The 22540-nt window shown below is 34.9% G+C and overlaps 1 protein-coding gene across 8 annotated transcripts in view; it reads right to left on the bottom strand.

The window, feature by feature from the left end:
- NBEAL1 (neurobeachin like 1) overlaps positions 1–22540 on the bottom strand; it is a 192880-nt gene that overhangs the window by 96721 nt on the left and 73619 nt on the right. For all 8 annotated transcript variants that reach the window (XM_047720851.1, XM_047720847.1, XM_047720846.1 and 5 more), the window contains 13 exons: positions 21752–21850; positions 21084–21664; positions 20234–20366; positions 19492–19611; positions 16986–17289; positions 14556–14641; positions 10004–10093; positions 6231–6399; positions 5639–5772; positions 5044–5203; positions 4835–4937; positions 4139–4295; positions 2296–2454 (listed from right to left, as the gene is read on the bottom strand). In XM_047720851.1, the coding sequence (XP_047576807.1) occupies positions 2296–2454; positions 4139–4295; positions 4835–4937; positions 5044–5203; positions 5639–5772; positions 6231–6399; positions 10004–10093; positions 14556–14641; positions 16986–17289; positions 19492–19611; positions 20234–20366; positions 21084–21664; positions 21752–21850 (2295 nt within the window). The remainder of the gene's footprint in view (positions 1–2295; positions 2455–4138; positions 4296–4834; positions 4938–5043; positions 5204–5638; positions 5773–6230; positions 6400–10003; positions 10094–14555; positions 14642–16985; positions 17290–19491; positions 19612–20233; positions 20367–21083; positions 21665–21751; positions 21851–22540) is intronic.

The raw sequence follows: 22540 nt of genomic DNA, 5'->3' as shown, positions 1-22540 counted from the left end.
TATAATGTTACTGTACAAGCATGATTTTGGAGAATCATTTTTTCCTTAAGTGTAACAAACAAACCCAGCAGTAACAGGGAGGAATATTCCATATTATTAAAAAATGGATTTAAGAAGATTGAACTAAAATGCATTTATATTTAAATAATTAATATATTTAAACCTGTAGTTTACATGTGTTTGCATGTGTTTACATGTGCTTCCTGTGTTTACATGTGTTGCAGATCAAAGAAAGAACTTAAAACTTCCTTTTTAATGGCTAAGGCTTAGATAGAAACAAACCCTACAGCCTCCATGAAAAACAAAAGTAATGTTGTGAAAGAGAAAAAGGATATTCCAGATCCATCTAGTGATTTATCTAACATTTATGTAACATTTATATAAGAGTTATCAAAATAATTGTCAAGAACAAGGAAACATTTTGTGAAGCAACACATCCATGTGCCAAAATGGGAGAATGAATTAGTAATTCCATACTTTTTGAAGTGAGATCAATGTTTTAAAAGTGACATACTGAAACCCTATGGAAAGGGTAATTTTGGCAGAATAATATGATGAACAATCCATATAAGGCCATTTTTGAACAACTAACATTTAATCTCCATAAAGGAACATTTGTTTGGGCAGATACTTTAAAGAGCAGCCACAGGGATCACCATAATTAATACTCATGAGAGACTATGCCAGGTAATTTTTATTGCACTTTTGTTTTCCAAAGTTTAGGGATTCCAAACAGCAGCAATCCAAACTTGACCACATACGTAGACCTTATAATGTAACACTAATGAAACACGAGGAAACAAATGTCACAGGCGATCAGGCATAATGAACAGAATAAATCATGAGAAGTAGAAATATGATATGACTTTTTTTTTAAGATTTTTATTTATTCATGGACAGAGAAAGATCACAGTAGGCAGAGAAGCAGGCAGAGAGAAAGAAGGGTGGGGGGGAAGCAGGCTCCCTGCTGAGTAGAGAGCCCGATGCAGAACTTGATCCCAGGACCCTGAGATCATGACCCGAGCTGAAGGCAGAGGCTTAACCCACTGAGCCACCCAGTCGTCCTAACTCTTTTTTTTTTTAACAAAAAAGGTAAGGTGGATGGCTTCAACTAAAGTTCAAAGTGACTACTTTGGATAGCTTAACAAAATATATTCATTATCCTTTGACAAGTTACTAACCTCTCTGGCCTCAGTTTATCTGTAAAACGGGACTAATAATATCAACTTCGTAAAGTTTTTGCAAGGACTAAGCTAGCTAATATATGAAGAATGTTTACTGCCTGATAAATAGTGGGTGCTACATAAGGTTGGTTATTATAATTAACTGCTAAAATGTCTGACCTGCCTCACAGACCCATGGTAAGTCAAAAGAGAAATGAGACAAAATTAATGAAAGAGAGTGGGAGGTACACATCTCTAGTTATGAAATGAGTAAATCACAGGAATAAAAGGTAGAGCAAAGGGAACATAGTCAATGGTATTATAATAAGGTTGTATAGTGACAGATGGTTCCTACACTTGTGGTGAGCACAGCATATGCATAAACTTGTAGAATCACTACACTGTACACCTGAAGCTACTGTAACATTACATATTATTATCAATCAATTATCAATTATACTCACATATCAATTATACTCAAATAAAAAAATGTATTTTAAAAGAAGGCAGGGCGCCTGGGTGGCTCAGTGGGTTGAAGCCTCTGCCTTCGGCTCGGGTCATGATTCCAGGGTCCTGGGATCGAGTCCCACATCGGGCTCTCTGCTCAGCGGGGAGCCTGCTTCCTCCTGTCTCTCTCTCTCTGCCTGCCTCTCTGCCTACTTGTGATCTCTGTCTGTCAAATAAATAAATAAAATCTTAAAATAAATAAATAAATAAATAAATAAAAGAAGGCAAAAAAGGGAAATGAGAGGTTTTATACTGAGGATGATATAACAAAGTGGATTTTCCACTAAATAACTGATCAGATTACAATACAATTAGTTTTTAAATGTTCAAAATAGGAGAAATATATATCAAAACAAACTGAAGAATTAATTAATTAATTTTTAATGTAGGCTTCACACCCAACATGGATCCAACATAGGACTTGAACCCATGATCCTGAGACTGAGACCTGAACTAAGATCAAGAGCTGGACACTTAACCTACTGTCAGCCAGGCACCCATACAAGAACTTAAAATTAAAGTAGACATGAAAAGAGAATTTACATTCATAAAATGGATATTTACAAGTAAATTCATATACTCACAAATGTCCCCAAATATAAAAATGCTTAAGAAATGTTTGTACCTTAAAAACGATTTCTCTTAGTCTGTCAGAGTACTTCTGATTTAACAGCAAGGCATAAAGTATGTCAGCATTTCCTGGTTCAAACAGCAACAAGAAAAGCTGACCTCTAGTTGGGCTGGTACGGAGGAGACTGAAGAGCATATCCAAAATTCCAAAGAGCTTTTAAAATTAAACAACACAAAACAAACAACCACACTTATATATGGAAGTACAAATAAAGTCATAAACCACAAACAGTTATTTAAACTAAATCCTATATACCCTAATGTTTTAGTGCTTAACTCAATGATCTGATGTCTTCTGAAACAGCCCTGCCTTTTACCTCCATTATGCTTTTGGCTTATTTCCTTTTGTAGATCCTCTCAATACGAATATTCACCTGCTAGGCCATATGTATAATGCTGTAGCCACATAAAAAACCATGTCTTCCATAAAACCTTTCCTGGTCTTCTCAACAGTAATATTCTTCTATGAAAACCTCATAGGACTTTGCTTCTCTTTTATAGCTGTTGTCATAGTCTTTTTTTGTTTGTTTGTTTCATAATTATTTATAAACCTCTCTTATCCACCCTTGCTTCTCTTAGGTTAAAAGAATGCTAATTAATTCATTATAACATACCTATAGTATCTACTATTACTCTGTGTGTATAATCAGCATTCAGTAAATACCTCTTTGACTGAATTGACCAAGAAAATATCACTGGCAATGAATCACAGTGGGTGACAACACAGCTATCATGAAATAAGACTATTGGTTACTCTAAATAAAAAGAAACTTCTTCTTCTTCTTCTTTTTTAGTATTTTATGTATTTATTTGACAGAGAAAGAGCGAAAGCAAGGGGAGCAGCAGAGGGAGAGGGAGAAGCGGGCTCTCCACTGAGCAAAGAGCCTGATGTGGGGCTTGATCCCAGGACCCTGGGATCATGACCTGAGCCGAAGGCAGATGTTTAATCGACTGAGCCACTCAGGCACCCCAAAAGAAGCTTCTGAAGTAGTCTAACTTTATGGGGAAATAGATTAAGTTAACTCACTTATATAAATCAATTATGAAGTCATGTAATCTCTGAGTACACAACAAATACTTCATTATAGAGCACAAAATATTTGAATCAGCATAAATTAAGGATACTTAAGTTTGGTGCTGAGAGTGGTATACAGAAAGAGCAGAGAAACAGCAGTAAATATACCTGTGTTCTGTTCCCGCATTTGTCAGCTGTATGCCTTTTTAAGTCACTTAATCTATCTGAAAAGTACTTCTAAATGCGCAAATGGGAAGACTGATTCCTGGTCTGTATACTTAACATCAGTGGTCCTCAAATTTTACCATGCACCATAATTACCTGGAAGGCGTGGTTCAGTAAGTGTGCATTTATGACAGGTAAATCTGGTCAGGAACCATACATTGAGAACCACTGTCTTAAAGGGTAGCTCTGAGGTATAAATGAGAAATGTTCGTAAAAGTATATAAAAATAGAAATATAATTTATTCTTTATGCAAAATTTTTAAGAACCTATGTTAAAATTCATGTCAGAAATCTGCCCAGTATCTTTGATGACAGGTAAGTATACATTGTGTGACCTATGAAAAAAGGCTTCAGAACTGCCAAACAACTATTTCCAGATACTTTTTAGCTAACTAGAATATTTTATTGCATCACCATCTATTATTTTATTTAACTTTCAGTTAGGAAATAAAAATTTACTTCTATAACTGCAAAATACTATATTTTACATAATAAACATCTTACTCTTAAAATATTTTTAATATATGTATAATTTCAAAAGATGATATAGCAACTTAAGTGTGAAAAAGAAAAAACAGATTTTTCTTGAGCAAAATACCTGTTCTTCTTCATTGATAGCAGCTATGTAACCCATAATACTCTGTATCTCTTCATGAGTTCCACCTTTGCACAGAAAATATTTAATTAGTCCATACAAAGAATTCCTTATTGTCCGAATGTCTTCTAGAGACAGCTCACTACATTTACAATCACTCCTGAAAGAGAAAGTAAAAGTGCAAGAATTGAAATTTAAAATGTTTACATTTTAGTGCTTTTTTTATACAAAAGAATTCTTAGTTTAAAAAAAGATGTTTCCATGTAACTATTAGAGTTCATGGTATCTTTCTTTTTCCCTTTAAGGAAAACCTTGGGTTTCAATGACAAAGATATAGTTAAAACAGCTTGTATTTAAACAACACTAGGTGACAGACACAGTTTTAAGTGCTTTACATGTTATAAATGCATTTAGTTTAATCCTCAAAATGGACAGGATGTCACAGGTTTATTATCTCTTTGTCACAGACAAGAAAACTTAAGCACAGAAAAGTTGAGTAAGTTGCCTACAACCAGACAATTAACGAAACACAAGATTCAAACCCAATCTACGTGATCCATTGTTCATCATCTTAACCTCTGCATCATCTTTCTGAAGTTAAAGGATATTAAAATTTCTGGAAAATAAATAATCTAGACATTCCAAGCAAGCAGCAGGCAGAAAACAACATCAAACTGGGAAGGAGCAAGGACATCATACCCATAATAAATCCTAAGTGTATCTAGGAGAAACTGCACACCATACTTCTTTCGGAAAACTCTCCTGCTGTCTTTGATGATGGTGGAAAGATACTGTATATGACCTAAAATACAAAGTTCACTCTTAAATGAATAACTAAAATAAAACCTCACAAGCAGTTATAAATTTCTAAAACAAATGTAAAATTTGATCCAACAGACTGTTCTCACCGATTCGAAAGGGAAAATCTCCACGGTTCCAAATACGGAAGTCAAAGAGTAAATATTGATACATTTGCTGCAGGAGCTGCATATTTTTCTCTAATGACACCTGTTCAATTAATAACTGAACTGCCATCAGTACATTAACATCCATCAAGGAGCTTGGCACCTGAAATCCAAACAGATGAGGGTCCTGTAAATTTCAGTTTAATAATTATCATTAAGCTACACTTAATTTCAAATGATTAATTTAGAACATCTAAATATGAGAATCTTTGTTACAAAAATAAAAACTTTAATTTACCAATGTACATTAGAACATATTTTTCCACAACAGTCTTAGATTTATCAACTATCCCAAATACCAATATAAACAAAGTCCTACATATCAAAGATTATATACTGTTATATGAGTAATTCTTGTAAAAAGGTGATTCAGAGTAGGTTTTAAAAATCTGCCTGTGAAATAAAATTACGTCCACTAATATAACTGAAGCCACAACAGTGTTTTTAAAAAAACATTTACTTAGTAAGAAGAAAACCCCTAAAGACAAACTGCTAATTACAATCATTGGCCGTATCTTCGAATGTTAAACTAGCTCACCTTCTGCAGCAAGGCACCAAGAGTGGCAACTCCATGGGAGTGAGTAAGATTGTCCTGGTTGATAGGATGTCTTTGAATAAAGTGCTTCACAATCAAGATAAATGTTGCAATTAAATTCCTTTCTAATCTTGACTCTGAGGAATTGTGAACATGTCTTTAATTATCATAATTACTCTAATCACTTTTATATCACATTTTCTATGTTATAGTGCGTGTTGTAACAAACAAGAACTTTGGTTGAGCAATTTGTTTCCAAAGGTCACTTGCAGAATGCAAGTGTCAGAGAAAAGCAGTGACTGCATATCATACACTTACATACACATGCAAATATTTTCATTACCCTAAATTTAGCAGTTCTATCATATTTCCACTAATAGTACAAATTAAGGATAGTCAAGAGTAAAACCAATTTCTTAATTTTTTTGACTAAGGTATTATGAACTTTTCGAATTACGTTAGTAAAATTAGGAGTGGGCTGCTTCAGCTACAAATGGTTAAGTTTCTTACTAACGGTGGTAAGACATTTTTATCTATTTTTCAATTAATAACCAAATCTCTCAATGACTATTTTGTATTAATTTTATTTCAATACCTGATGCCTTCGTGGAGGTCAGTACAACCCAATCTCCTTCTACAGGTGTTATCAATTCAGAAACTGTGCTTTCATTCATTCCTTCAGAAATCTGTCCTTCACCAAAGTGGCTGATTTGTTCCAACAGAGGAAACAATACATTTAATCCACCTATGCAGTTTATGATGTCCTGAAAAAAGACAATTACAATTTTTTAATTTTATAAAACAAGGACAATTCTGTCATTTATTATTCACACAAGCATGTATGAAGTTACAATTTGCCAAGCTTTCAGGCAATGTCCAAGTTAAAGGAACCCTTGTTTGGGCAGCTGCTTTAAAGAATAGCCGTGGGGTCACCATGTCGATACTTGAGACTATGCCAGACCATTTGTACTGCACCTTTGTTTTCCAAAGTTTAGGGATTCCAAATGTAAGGGCCTACTTAGCCAGAGCGAGCCATTTTGTTGTTTATGCAGTAAACTTAGATTGAACATGCCCCTTCCCCCAAGAGGAAAGCGCTTAGAAACAGAATTGGTGAAATACGGCCAAATAGCCCCCGATAATGGAGTCCAGATTCAAGGACGTGTCCAGCCAGATGGAAACGTCCAATCAAGGGAAAGTGCACGTTTTACCTCCCTACCCTCCAAGGACATGTTCAGCCAGGTGGAGACACCCAATCAGGAAAGCACCTCCCTAACCACCCAAAAATGTGGGCCCTGCCTTTTGGGCGCCAATTCTGACCAGGGTGATAGGCTAGTTCAAATAACTACTATGGGGTAGAATGTAATTCAATTGGCCACCTGTGTGTAGTCAGGCTCAACCACATGGCCTTTACTCTATAAAAGTTAGTCTGTGAGGCTGGGGTGGGGGAGTCGCCTCTTTGCAAGAGACGGCCTTGGCCGGTCAGTTTGATTCTCCATGCTTGGCATGAAATAAAGCTTTGCTTGACCTTCGCTTTGTATCAGTCTCGTCCTTTTGTCTACGGACGCTTTCACAAACACAGGCAATCTAAATTTGACCCCATTAAGTAGGCTTTATAATACAACACTAATGAAATAAGAGGAAACAACTGTCAAAGGCAATTAAGTATAATGAACAACAAAATAAATTAAGAAAAAATTACATTTGGTGGTAGAAATATGACTGACTCCTCTCCTTTTACTTAACAAAAAAGTGAAGTGGGTGGTTTCAACAGAAGTTCAAAGTGACTATTTTGCATAGCTTAACAAAGTACAGTCCATATTCTTTAACAAGTTACTAATCTCTCTGGTCTCAATTTTTTCATCTGTAAAATAAGGCTAATAATAATTCCCACTTTGTAAAGTCGTTACCAGGATTAAGTAAGTTAATAAATGAGTGCATAGTGTCTTGCAAACCGGGTACTACCCAAGGTTAGCCAACATTAACTGCTAAAATGTTCTGATCTGCCACCAAAACTGAGTTTCATTTATTAAAGAACCCTCTTCATACTTTTTGCCTGTTTTTCATATTGATTTTTAAGGTAATAGCAAGCAAATTAACTTTTTGGATGCCAAGTATTTTTTTCTCAGTTGTCATTTAACTATTTTTGTGTTTGATTTTGTTGCAGTATAAAAATACAATGAATGTAAGAGACACTGAACTCTAGGAAACAAACTGAGGGCTGCTGGAGGGGTGGTGGGTGGGGGGATGGAGTAATTGGGTGATGTGCATTAAGGAGGGCACTTGATGGAATGAGAGCTTGGTGTTATATGCAACTGATGAATCACTAAGTTCTACCTCTGACACTAGTAAAAATAGCTCTTAAAACTAACAAACAGGGCGCCTGGGTGGCTCAGTGCGTTGGGCCGCTGCCTTCGGCTCAGGTCATGATCTCAGGGTCCTGGGATCGAGTTCCGCATCAGGCTCTCTGCTCAGCGGGGAGCCTGCTTCCCCCTCTCTCTCTCTCTCTGCCTGCCTCTCTGTCTACTTGTGATCTCTCTCTGTCAAATAAATAAATAAAATCTTTAAAAAAAAAAAACCTAACAAACAAAAAAGTAAAATATAATTTTCTGAAGGAAAAAAACACAATGAACGTTCTTATTAATTCTATTCCCATTTGATTTCCCACAGTTATAACTCAAAGGCACCAAAAACTACTTTGATTTTCAAGTATAATGTATAGCAAAAATAATCAGCTTTCTATATATAAGTAAGATATGCAACTAGCCTTATAAGGCCAATCTTACAAGTGACAGCAAAAGTTAACTTATAAATGGACAAATGTCATAAATCTTACTATTTTAACAGGTAAAATTAAGTGGTTTCATCTCAAAGTCAAAGAGAAAAATGCTTTATACCACGAGAATAACACAAGACTAACATTAACTGATAGATTCATTTTTACACTGGCAGAATTATTCTAATTACCTCTGTTCCACTGAAACAGTAAGTGTATTTAATCAGTGTTAACTGACTACAAGATAAAAGGGATCTGGGGGACTCCTGTCTGGCTCAGTCCGTTGAGCATCCAACTCTTGATTTCAGCTCAGTTTGAGGATTCTCTCTTTCTGCCTCTCCCTTAGCCCCTCCCCCTGTTTAAATGTGCATGCTCTTAAATAAATAAGTGTTTAAAAGAAAAAAAAAGAGGGGCACCTGGGTGGCTCAGTTGGTTAAGCATCTGACTTTGGCTTGGTCATTATCTCAGGTTCCTGGGATCCAGCCCCACACTGGGCTACTTGCTGGGAATCTGTTTGTCCCTCTCCCTCTGCCCCTCCCGTGCTTGTGCTCTGTCTCTCACTATGATAAATAAATAAATTCTTAAAAATATATATATATAAGATATATATATATATATATTTTTGCCAATTTACCAGCAAGTTGCCTTATAACTATCTTTTATATTTTTAATTTTACTTAGGCTATAATTTCTTTGTAAGATAACTTGCAAGGGAATACTATATTTTAGAAATAGGGTATCTCTGACTTGACTTTCTAAAGTCAAGTTAACTTGACATTAATTCTAAAGTCAAGTTAACTTGACATTAATTCTAAAGTCAAGTTAACTTGACATGAATCTAAATAACCTTTGTTAATTTAACAATTCAGTAAACAACGTTACTGCATATCCTTGTAAAATGCACCAGTGGAAAAAAGCTGTGGTACGTCCTTTCAAAGTTCTTAAGGACTACTGGAGAATCAAAGCAAGCAAATATCAAGCAAGTCACTATTTACAATAAGTGAAATGATAAAGTGTTACAGTACTCATGACAAAAACGGTTAATTCAGTCTTAGAAAATAAACAGAGGCCTCTTAGATAGAACCAAAGACATTATGTCCAACTGACACACACATGAGGCACATCAAGAAGACAGACAAGTCATGATAGCTAGAGAGGGATGCGGGGAAGAAGAAAGTCTCTCATCTTTAGCCTCACAGAGGAGAGATCTGTGTTCAAAACTAACAAAGAGGAGACTACAGACAGAAGTAATACAGAAGAAAAATGATAATCAATGAAGTCCCTGAGAGGTTAGGAGGGGTTGAAATCTGCCACACAGTTTTAGGGGTTAAATACCTTAAAAGTGGAGCAATGAACCAAGACAGTATATTCTTCTTAAGGAAACTGTTAAATTTATGACATAGTTTAAGGAGGTAACTAAGTTTCAAGCAAATTAATCATCCAACTACCTATCTGTTTATACTTCAAACAGTTTATCTTGCCTGCAAAAATTTTCACCGGAACTTATTATTCAGATCAATCCGGCGGTGCATAAAAGATAAACTCTTTAAAAGGATCAGTAAAGTTACATATTATATAACTCATCATTAACTTACCTTAATGTCCCAGTTCACTACTTTGTTTCCTGTTAATCTTCCATGCAAACAATTAGTAGATAAATCAAGACAGATTGAATTTTTGCAGGCCTAAGAATAAAAGGAAAATATGGCAAACAGCTATGCACAATGAGGACAAAACATAATTTTAACTATATGTGAAACATTTCACTATAATTTAAAAGGGTATATATTATAGTCAAGGATAAGATGCTTACAATATGAAGTTTAGTATTACTATTCTAATTGTCCTTTAAAAGAATCAGGGACTAGATTCTAAACCATTCACTCATCAAAAATAGGCCACTGCTGCATGCCATTTGACAGATGAGCTATAGCAACAACTTACTCACCAATCACCATAGTTTAAAATTTTTTCTCTTTTAAGAACAAAGTGATAGTTGCCACAGGGGAGGGGAGGAGAGGGCCATGGGCAAAACGGGTGAAGGGTTTTGCTTCCAGTTATGCAATGAGTAAGTGACAGGGATAAAAAGTAAAGCAAAGGAGATACAGTCAGTGGTACTGTATCAGTGGTGTATAGTGACAGATGGCAGTTACAGTTGTGAGCATAGCATAACATAGACTTGTCAAATCACTATGTTGTACACCTGAAACTAATGTAACATTGTGTGTCATCTATACTTCAATTAATAATTTTTTAAAAATTCTGTGAAGTTAAAACAACTAAAAATAGAGAAGTTTTAAGCCAATTATATGCAAACAGATTTTTGGCTTTTTATTTTTTTATTTATTTTTTTTTTTAAGATTTTATTTATTTATTTGACAGAGAGAGATCACAAGTAGATGGAGAGGCAGGCAGAGAGAGAGAGAGAGGGAAGCAGGCTCCCTGCTGAGCAGAGAGCCCAACGCGGGCCTCGATCCCAGGACCCTGAGATCATGACCTGAGCCGAAGGCAGCGGCTTAACCCACTGAGCCACCCAGGCGCCCAGATTTTTGGCTTTTTAAAAAGTTCAGTGTTCTGGGAGCACCTGGGTGGCTCAGTGGGTTACAGCCTCTGCCTTCGGCTCAGGTCATGATCCCAGGGTCCTGGGATTGAGCCCCACATCCAGCTCTCTGCTCAGCAGGGAGCCTGCTTCCCCCCCCTCTCTCTGCCTGCCTCTCTGCCTACTTGTGATCTCCATCTGTAAAATAAATAAAATCTTAAAAAAAAAAAGTTCTGTGTTTTATTCCCATCAGTATTTCACTAGGCATAATTTCACTGATACATATAAAATACATGGTTAAAATGTGATATAAAAAATCACAAAACAATTTACAAAAATCCAGTCACAGACATAGACACTATTTTCTTCCATGTTCTTGACAATTCTGGTTATATTCCTACTCAGAGTCTAGTCCATAATTGTAGAAATTGTCAAATTTATTAACTTCCATAAAGAATTATAAAGCACACAACTTCATGTTCAATTTGTGAATTTGTAGATAATGAAGTATCCTTGAATCCAATCACCATTCCAAAAAACCCCCCCAAAAACAAAAAAAATCACAAACCCTATAAATTGTAGCACAAATGATGTATTAGTTATTTTCTTCTTAAAGCAACAGAGGAAATATGCTTTAATAAAACAAATGTAAATCGAGTTTTCAGTTAACCCAATGTAAACTATATTAGTCTCAGAGACAGAAATGTTTTTCTCCCATTACAACCTTTGTTTGGATATCGTGTATCTATGACTTGTCCTCACACAGTAAAACTCCTTATGGCATGACTGCCTCCCATCTGCTATCCCTCCAATCCAACTTTCACAGTGCAACTTCAGACCTTTTTTCTAAAATGCAAACCTAATTATATTTTGTTCTTCTCCTCAAAATCCTGTGCACTGCCTAGTTAGTCTGGCATAGGAGGCTTGCTATCATCTGGCCTCCACGCGCCCTCTAATTTAATTTCCTGCCATCTTCTCTTCTTAGTGCCTGCTTACTTAGTGCCCTAAACCCAAATATATGTAGATCCCAGTTTTATAGTATGTGCCTTTGAAGGTGCTGCTTGTTAAGCCTGGCACATGCCTCCTCAATCTGCTTTTTAAAACAGAAATCAAACCATCTTTTCTATGATCTTCTAGCCTTCTGAAAGAACCAACCACTCTCCTTTGTTGCTCACTGTCTTTTGTACCTAATTCCAACACAGAAATATTGTATAGGTTAAGGATATGCATTAAATAGGCTGAGTTCTATAGCCAGCACTACCACTCACTACAATTATGAGGCTAGGCAAGTTACTTGTCTACTGAGCCTAAGAAAACTAGACTTATAAAAGACACAAGTAATATCATATAACCCTTAGATTTTTGTGAAGGGTAAGTGAAAGAATACATGTAAAACATTTAGCATAATGCTTGATATAGTGTAAATACTCAATAAATGGGAACTAAAATGAAAAATGCTCATAAAATTATATTGCACTTATTTTTTTTTTTTACATATTTACTTGACTTTAGGTTATAAGCTTCTTAAAGTCAGACACTTTATTCATCTTTACATCCTGAAAGTTCCGCACAATTCTTGGCTCGGAGAAGACACTCAAAAAATTACCAATAATGGATGGTTTAACACCTCCTACAAATGAGTACAAAAATGAAGAACTGTTGACTGTCAAAAAAAATCCTCTAGAGCAGCTCCTCCCAGACTAGCATTTGTTAGTAAGTGAGATTAAAAAATAGAACATGTTCTATGCTCAAATAACTGGTGAAAGAGTAGGATAAAATAAAAGTAAACTAGTTTCTAACAGGATTCTAACAAGATTTTTCAAGTGTATCATCAATCTCCAAAAATGGATATACGGAATACATTTCTCCAAAACTCTGTTAAACACAGAACCCTCGTATCATGATTTTATCACCATTTTCAAGAAATATTCTTCCGGGGCGCCTGGGTGGCTCAGTGGATTAAAGCCTCTGCCTTTGGCTCAGGTCATGATCCCAGGGTCCTGGGATCGAGCCCCGCATCGGGCTCTCTGCTCAGCGGGAAGCCTGCTTCTCCCTCTCTCTCTCTGCCTGCTGCTCTGCCTACTTGTGATTTCTGTCTGTCAAATAAATAAATAAAATCTTTAAAAAAAAAAAAAAGAAATATTCTTCCAAGAAATTCTTCATTGTATATATTTGTCATCTGAGTTTCTTGAAGAAAAACAAGAATGGCTATTTTCTTATTACAAATTTTTTACTGTTGGAAGTTCCAATAATAAAAATTCAACCTAATGTTATCAAGTTTAAATCTGAAAAGAGAATATGACAACCACAATGCCAGAAAGATTCCGTTAGCTATCACATGTCTAGAACATGCAACCAGATACATTAGTGAGATTAAATTCAATTATTTCCTATCTACTTATAATAGAGTAAAAATAAGAATATGATATAGTTCTTGCCAAGAAAATAAAGTCTAGTTCAGCAGACAAACATATCTTTGGAAAAAAGTTAATGTTACAAAAGGCACACTAAAAAAAAAGGAGGCCCAAGAGACATGATAGCCAACGCAATGCATGAACCTTGATCCAGATTAAAGTTTTGAAAAGGCTAAACAAAGTATTTTTGGGAAAACTGGGAAAATTTGAATGAATCATATAGTGCAGAAATTATTCATAATTTTCCTGGGTACGTTAATGATTACACAGAAATACTTAGGAGTAAAGTGTCTAATAGTTAAGTCAATCTGCCTTCACAAAAGACTGGAAACAAAGTCAACAGGTATGGCAAAATGTTAGTGATTAATGAATTAGCAAATGAATGGAGAGTACACAGGATTTCAGTTTACCATTCTTTCAACCTCTCTAGGCTTGAAATTAATTAAAATAAAAAGTTAGGGGAATACAAATGATAGGTAAATTTTATTAGGTCAAATATAACAAATAAGTATTCAAAGTAATAAATTATGACCAGGTACTAGCTGGCTAAACTAGAAAAAAAGTTCTACAGTGTATAATCTCACAAAAAGCACTTTCTGGGTCAATGTAACATTTTGTATAACAAAGACAACTAATATTGTTTATGCCACTTTTCTTTTTCTTCCTCCCAGTTCTACATTTGATCTTTCCCTCAGCCCTTGTTGACCTTAATTACTTTCACTAGGTAGCTCTTTGAAGGAAAAAGGACAACACATGCTATGCATAAATGTAGTTTCTTTTTTCTCCTTCTGAAATAAACATTCCATTTTGGGGGGTTTGTTTCCTTGCATTACATTTTAAAAATAAACAAAAAAATGTTGAGCATAATTTTGTTTAATCTCTCCTTCCAAAGAAGTAGGATAACAAAAAGTTTAAACGGTTTCATTTACTGATGTCACTTTATTAGTACAAATTCCCACCCCAACGATTCCCACTCATACTACTGGGATGACATAATGATTAACATTTGAATCCTAGTTGAGAACTGCACTTTAATTTTATTTCTTTTCCTCTTCTTTCGAAAATTAATAATTTTTTAGTGGAAATTCAAGTCTGTCCTTCTTAATTATCCATTGAAATGACAAAAGGAACAAGAAAGGAATTTTAGCTCATAGGATAGTTACAACTAGATACACGCCATGCATTTACTCTCACCTTTGCAGTGTAGTGAAGAAGGATGTTAGCAGGCAGGTCAGCCATGTCAGACTCCTGAAATTTCCAAGGGCTTAAACAGTTTGGACCTGAAAATTATTTATACACATATACACAAACATCATTGAATATATACAGCCACCTTGGTTTGTGTAATTAGAATAAAATTTTAAATTAAGTCGTTTCAAGCTACTTAACACAGTTAAAACATAATACCCAAAATGAACTTTATTTTTATACCACCTGTAGTTTGTCTAAAACCTAGAAAAGCTGGGGGGTGGTTAGATCTCTACTACAGAAAGGAAATTTTATATGGTATTAAAAGACTAATATCAAATATAACTAAATTTACCTATTAATTTGTCTAATGTAATTTAAATTTATATGACAGAAGAGCAAAACAATCAACCAATAATGTGAATAGATAACATAGAAATTGAACAGTAAAATAATAGGACTTACTAAAAAATCAAAGAAACAGAAATTACAGCAAGGTTCCATCTTACACCAAAAAATGGAGGAAACAGTACTGATCATTCCATCTTAATGAGCCTGTGGTGAAACTAGTATACCTACATTTTACTAGTATGCACTGTGAATTTGTATACACCTTTTGGAAATTGATTAGGCAACATTATTGAGAGCCCCCCTCCAAAAAAATTCAAACACTCTGAATATTTATCCTGGGAATTTATCATAAGTAAACCCACCCAAATAAGGAAAAACACCAAAAGTACAATAGTTCATCTCATTTAATACCTGAAGTTTATATCAAATTAAAAATTATGAACAACCTAAGTAAATCATGCAATATGGACTCAATGAACCTTATGCAGCCATTCAAAACAATCATTATGAAGACTATACAACAAATAATTATTTTATAAGAGTAGAACTATAAGTTGGAAAAATTATGAAAATAAAATCCAAACTATATAAGCTGTAATGACCACACTAAATGACTCAGTAACTTTAAGTTTATTTAGATTATAGAGCACTTTCATATACTTTGGTGAGTTTTAAAGTAATGATAAGATTCTAATATAAACTTTCAAAGTTTGGGCAGTCCCATTCACCTCAAAACTCTTATGTTACCTAAAAAAGATATTTTTACATAAAATAGCTCTTCTGCAGTTAATATATATGAATACTTAGAAGTTTTGAATTTTGAAAATAGTTATGATCCAATAATAACCATCAGTGTGTATCTTTAAAATCACAGCCAAAAGAAAAGGAAAAAGCCAAAACAAAAATAGCTTATAATCTTATCCAAGTTCTCCTAATTCTTCTGTTCTCATTTCTTCAGGTATATTAACAATAAATTATAAAAATGACAAGTTTTAGAACAAGACTCACATGATTTTAGAATCAGTCATATGATTTCTTATAAATACAGGTTTATATTATGTTTCACCAATTTATTAAAATCTGTCAAAAGTATTGGCAATATTATATACTGAAAAATGTTCCCTCCACATACTCATATGTTGAAGCTCTAACCCTCTTTATGACTATATTTGGAGGTCTTCAGGGTAACTAAGGTTAAGTGATGTCAAAAGGGCCCTTTATAAGAAGAGGAATAGATATCTTTCTCTTTGCACATACACCAAGTGAAGATGGATGCCATGTGAGTACATAGTGAGAAGGTAGCCATCTACAGGCCAGGGAGAGTTCTCAACAAACCAAGCCTGAAGGAAATTTGATCTTGGAATTATAACATTCAGAATTGTGAGGAAATAGTGTATAAGCCACCCAAGTCTGTGGTATGGAGTTACAGCAGTCCTAATAGACTAATACAGACATTATTATGGATGATGTTTGAAAAATTTCCTAGGGTGCCTGGGTGGCTCAGTGGTTAATCCTCTGCCTTCGGCTCAGGTCATGATCTCAGGGTCCTGGGATTGAGTTCCACGTTGGGCTCTCTGCTCAGCAGGGAGCCTGCTTCCCCCTCTCTCTGCCTGCCTCTCTGTCTGCTTGTGATTTCTCTCTGTCAAATAAATAAATTTTTTTTTTAATTTCCTAAAGGTTTGCTTTACTTATGCCTACCAAAAAAAGTACGGTGTACTATAATTAACTACACTATATTTTACCCCAAAAAGTTATTAAGAGAGTAGATCTTAAATGTTATCACCACACATGTAAAACATTGTAATTATGTGAGGGATGGAGGTCCTAACTAACCTTATTTTGGTAATCATTTTATAATATACATGTGTATCAAATCATTACATTGTACTTTCTAAACTTACCTGTTTTATGTCAATAATATCCTAATCAAGTTGGAGTGAGGGGGCATGGAATGTAGTAGGCTTCTTCCCTTTCAGCTTCCATTACAAATACTAATACACTCTTCAGATCAAATATATTCTTCAAAATATATGTAGGCAACAAAAAGACTATTTAAGTTTAAACAGTATGACTATACATGCTCACCTGCTAAATACAATGCCTTCACCTGAGGAGGCTGTAGTGCTTCAAAGAAGATGATAACAGACCCTAGCTGACCCTCCAGAGATGTGGGGCAGCCCCATTCACTATCTTGGGTTCCAGCTGATATCAATTTGGTAATCAATTTTGATTTTTCAAGTGTTCCTCCCCAGGAGGCTGACGACAGAATTCCGCCAAATGATGTCCGATGAGGGGTAATGGGGGAAGAAAACGGTGGATCTGGGATTTGGGAAGGTGGAGGAGTGGTGGTTCTTTGCCCAGCTGAACCAATGCAGCAGGAAATAAAAGGCTATAAATTAAGAAACAAAATAAATCACATAATTTTAATTACATCTCTATCTTGATATTGAAAATAAAATAGTACATAAAATAAAGAAAACAAATAGGTGGAAGATAAAACTGGAAGTTTTAATTGTATTGGATCATAATGTGTGCATGTGTGCACATATACAAAGTCATTACAGATATTACTTTCGGCCTATGGGATTTAGATGCATTACTTTTATTTATTTATTTATTTTTTTACTTTATTAGATGCATTACTTTTATAACTCACATTTCAATGAGTATTTTTAAAGATTTTTTTTTTTTTTTTTTTTTTTTTTTTTTTTTTTTGACAGAGAGAGATCACAAGCAGGCAGAGAGGCAGGCAGAGAGACAGGAGGAAGCAGGCTCCCTGCCGAGCAGAGAGCCCGATGTGGGGCTCGATCCCAGGACCCTGAGATCATGACCTGAGCCGAAGGCAGTGGCTTAACCCACTGAGCCACCCAGGCGCCCTCAATGAGTATTTTTAAAAACTTCCACTATTTTACTATATTCTAAAATAGAGGAAATTACTACTTTTCTCCCTTTAAAATTTATTTTAAAAACTACACATTAGTATAATAATGCTAATTACAGGTTATCCTATAATGAGCATCAGGATGAACTTCAACAAGAAATTACTAGAATCCAGGGTGCCTGGGTGGCTCAGTGGGTTAAGCCTCTGCCTTTAGCTCACGTCATGATCCCAGGGTTCTAGGATCAAGCCCTTCATTGGGCTCTCTGCTTGGCAGGGAGCCTGCTTCCCCCTCTCTCTGCCTACCTCTGCCAACTTGTGATCTCTGTCAAATGAATAAATAAAATCTTAAAAAAAAAAAGAAATTACTAGAATCCTAGAAGAACTTGGGAAATAATAAATTTCGTTATCTTTAATAAAGGCTCTTTCAAAATCATCTAAGAATTCTCAAAAAACTTTTACACTAACGTTAAGAATTATCTCAGTAAATAAATTCCATCTTATATTTGACTACAATATAATATGTAAAGGCTTAAGGTTTCTTCATTATTAATTCAAATTCAGTGGGATGGAAATGAGTCCAACAAAAGCATCTCTAAGTATTTTGTATACTTGGTGGGCTTTATTTATTATTTATTTATAGATTTTATTTTTAAGGAACCTTTACACCCAACATGGAGCTCAAACTCACAACCCAAAGGTCAAGAGTCCCAAGCTCTTCCAACTGAGCCAGCCAGGCATCCCTTGGAGAGCTTTACTTAATGACCCTTTGCTCTGCTCTACTCAATTTCTCTGGCTTTCCTATTTTAAGCCTGACTTCATCTAATAATAACGGACTAATATTATTAAATATTAACTTACTATATCTTAGAATATAAAAAACACTTTAAAATTCATGGGCACATATTTAAAATAAACAGAACCTTCTACATTAAACTGAAATTTTTCAAAAGTTCTCAATCAATGGGTCCCATAAAGGGTAGGTTAGATACAGAGAAAGGGAAACACTCTTACACTGTTGGTGGGACTGTAAGGTGGTGCAGCCACTCTGGAAAACAGTATGGAGGTTCCTCAAAAAGTTGAAAATAGAGCTACCCTATGACCCAGCAATTGAACTAGTGGGCATTTACCACAAAGATACAAATGCAGTGATCTGTTGGGATACGTGTACCCCAATGTTTATAGCAGCAGTGTCCACAGTAGCCAAACTATGGAAAGAGCCCAGATGTCTATCAACAGATGAATGGATAAAGATGTGTTTTATATACATATAGAGTAGAATACTGTGCAGCCATCAAGAAAAAATGAAACCTTGCCATTTGCAACGACGTGAATGGAACTAGAGGGTATTATGCTAAGCGAAATTAGTCAGTCAGAGAAGACAATTATTTTATGACCTAGCTGATATGAGGAATTTGAGAAACAAAAGAGGCTCATGGGGAAGAGAGAAAAAATAAAACAAGATGAAACCAGAGAGGGAGACAAACCATAAGAGACTTTTAATTATAGGAAACAAACTGAGGGTAGCTGGAGGGGGAGGGGGGAGGGAGCGACGGGATAACTGGGTGAGGGCATGTGATGTAATGAACACTGTGAATTATATAAGACTGATGAATCACTGAACTCTACCTCTGAAACCAGTAATACACGGGTATGTTAATTAAGTGAATTTAAATTAAAAAAAAAAAAAAAGAGTAGGTTAGATGTGCTTACTTCATTCATGGCAGGAAATCTGAGAGGGGCAGAGACCTTCTGCTGTCCATTGTCATAGATAAAGACAAGGCTCTGACCAAAGGGTCTTTTTCCAGGCATGTGAACAATGGTTATGTTGTGCTAATAAAGTAAGACATACATTTAAAGACTAAAATTACATTAAATCTTTGGAATGACAACTGTTTTCAGAGTATTACTTTATAACTAGTTTGTGTGAACAATAGAACATTGAGTTTAAGATAATTAAATGCTGGTTAAAATTCTGTTCTTAAAGTGAATGACAATTTTTTCTGTAGTACTATAAAGTATAAAGGCATTTAATCTGTTCTAGAAATTTGTACATAAATGTAACACAGTATCTTCTCTGCATTTTCCAAGTCTGAGTATTCTTTATAATTAATTTTTCTAATAAGAAGCAATTTATACCTTAAGCAACGGAAATGCAATGTTTTCAATAACTTATGTTATCATTTTAAATTAATTTCAAAATCAAATCTGATTCTAGAAAACTTGAAAGGAATGATAACATTTCCTTTTAACTTTTTAGGAGAAAACTTACTGCTGCTGAATTTATAATGATGAGGAAAGTGATATTAACTTCCTTATAAACTTGAACATTCATAGAATTTTAAAGTAAAAATTAATCAACTCTCAAAAAGGAGACAACTCCTGATGTACATGCACCAAATGTGTTTTTAAAGGAAAGAACCAGAAAGTTAAATGTGATGTCCTAAAACCTTACCCAGAGGGAATCACAGAAACTGTGGTCAGGAAGCATAACTGTAGCATATTCTCTTTTTGTGCACACTGCCACAACCAACATACCTGAATGGGTAATAAAAGCTTCGAAACCCATGCCACTTCCTGTAAAGAAGCTAACAAAAAAATATATTATCAGAACTTTTGAAATCAGTTGTTCAGCTTTATCACCACTGAAACACACAAAACCATGTTATCATGAATATCATTATCAATAATGCTGTGGCTTACATTCTACTGCCAAGTATCAGTCCAGTCTTGCTTGAAAGATAATTCTTAAATCTTTTTGGGGCTTAATGGTTTAGTAAATTATAAAAGGTAGCCATATGAGTGGAATTCCATTAAAATTCCAGTAAAATGATAAACTTGCAAATCTCCAAAATTCTTTCAAATAGGATTCAGAAAGCATAAATGAAAGTCTTAAAAATCGCAAGGCATATTAAAAATTATTAGTTACTGAAGTAACTTAAGTTTGGATGTACATACACAAAGGTTTTCTGATCCTTCATATAAATACACAGATTCTTCAATGGAGCACAAAGATCACCATTCATTTTAAAATTTGTTATTCTTTTTTTTCTACTTTTACAATACTTTTAAGAAGGAACTTTCTTCCCAAACTAGCCTAAGAACTGGCAAAATATTTGAGCTATGTAATCAATATCAAGAAAGCAATAAAACACTTATAATTAAACTGTGTACACCCCAAGGATAAAGAGGCTTCAGCTAAACTGTTCTGCATTTAAAAAGCTTGAAAAGCTTTTTCCTATTTGGGAATTACAGCATATACTGTTATGACAGTATTCATTTATATTCCGTAACTTGTACAGTACCTGTACAATTGTTTTCTTTTTCCTCCTTTGTTAGCGTTGCCAACAGTCAACTGATCCTGATCTAAGCAAAACCAAGCATTGAAAGAAAAGGCAGACCCTGGCCACTTCTGTATGGAAGGCACAGAAATTCCTGCCATACTATGTGACAAGTTAAAATACTGCAGTGCGCTCTCTAGACTTTGTTTTCGGGCCATTGTCAGAATTGCTCGAGTCACAGGAGTGGTATAGGGGTGAATATATTCAGGTTCATCCACTCTCAGCAATCTTAGTAGTCGACGGATTTCTTCTGAGCTCACTGACTGACTCCCCAAGGAACCATGAAGTGCAACCAAGTTCTCAGCACAAGTTCGGTGGAGGGAAGAATGGGAATCAAGGGTTTCGATGATGTGAATTCCCATGTTTGCATTGACACAAATAGTTCGGCTCTGCCTATTAATACAACAAATTCTTTTCAGCCAATCAGAGATGAAGATTTGCAGATCATGGGATTCTAGCTCTGGAAGCCACCGGATAAGAAGCAAGAGAGGGTGGACATTACTAATGCCCAAAATCCCAACTGAAGTGTGGTCACCCTCTACAGCCTATAAAGTAACATAAAAGACAAAAGGTTAATAACCACCTTGGAAATGGAGATAATGGAACTTGTTTAATAAAGCTAAAAAACTCACCATATTCATGAGTTCTTTAAGTAGTTCCAGTGGTGGCTGACCCAGGGATTTTAAAACCTCAAACATATGTGTATAACCAATTCTTTCTTTAAATACTTCCTAGAGGAAGGGAAAAAGGGAAATAAATCCAACAAAGCACATTTTCAAAGACTGAATTTGTTGGAATATTTAAAATGCTGAGTAACACCTGTTTAATTAACTTAATATTGAAAAGACTGAGTTCAATATTTGCTTCTTACATCACTTCTTCATCTTAAAATGGATTCCACATACCTCCTGAAATATGATGTGACCATAATCCACCAAAATGTAAAATAAATGAAATAAGCAACAATTGTATATTATAAAATTATTATATTAATTTCAGATTAGGGTACAATCACTTCCTTTCTTCACTTGATTTGTAATCACACAGTATTACGTGAAGTTAAAACAAAACTGAAGAAAAAATGAGGAGACTCTGGTGATAACAGGAGTCAGACAGCAGTCTCAGAAGACTAATGAGTTCTCACAATATTGAGTGGTGACCACAAAAAACTAGGTAGTTTTCTCTCTGCTTTTCGTATCTAAATGGAATACCTTATCTGGAACATCAAGTTCATTTTAGTAAGGTCTAAGTCCTATGTATTTTTGAATTTGTGGGCACACAAAACTATAAAGTAAAATAAAAAGATAACCAAGAAAGCTAGTAACACTAAATTGGTCCAGTAACTCAGGTATAAATTTATACACTTACTATAAAATCAAATAATTCAAACAAAATGGGTAACTGGTTATCTCTGGGGAGGG

This window comes from Lutra lutra, chromosome 3 (assembly GCF_902655055.1).
Source record: "Lutra lutra chromosome 3, mLutLut1.2, whole genome shotgun sequence".
Taxonomy (NCBI): Eukaryota; Metazoa; Chordata; class Mammalia; order Carnivora; family Mustelidae; genus Lutra; species Lutra lutra.
The sequence above is the reverse complement of the archived record's forward strand: the minus strand, read 5'-3'. Positions and strand labels throughout refer to the sequence as shown.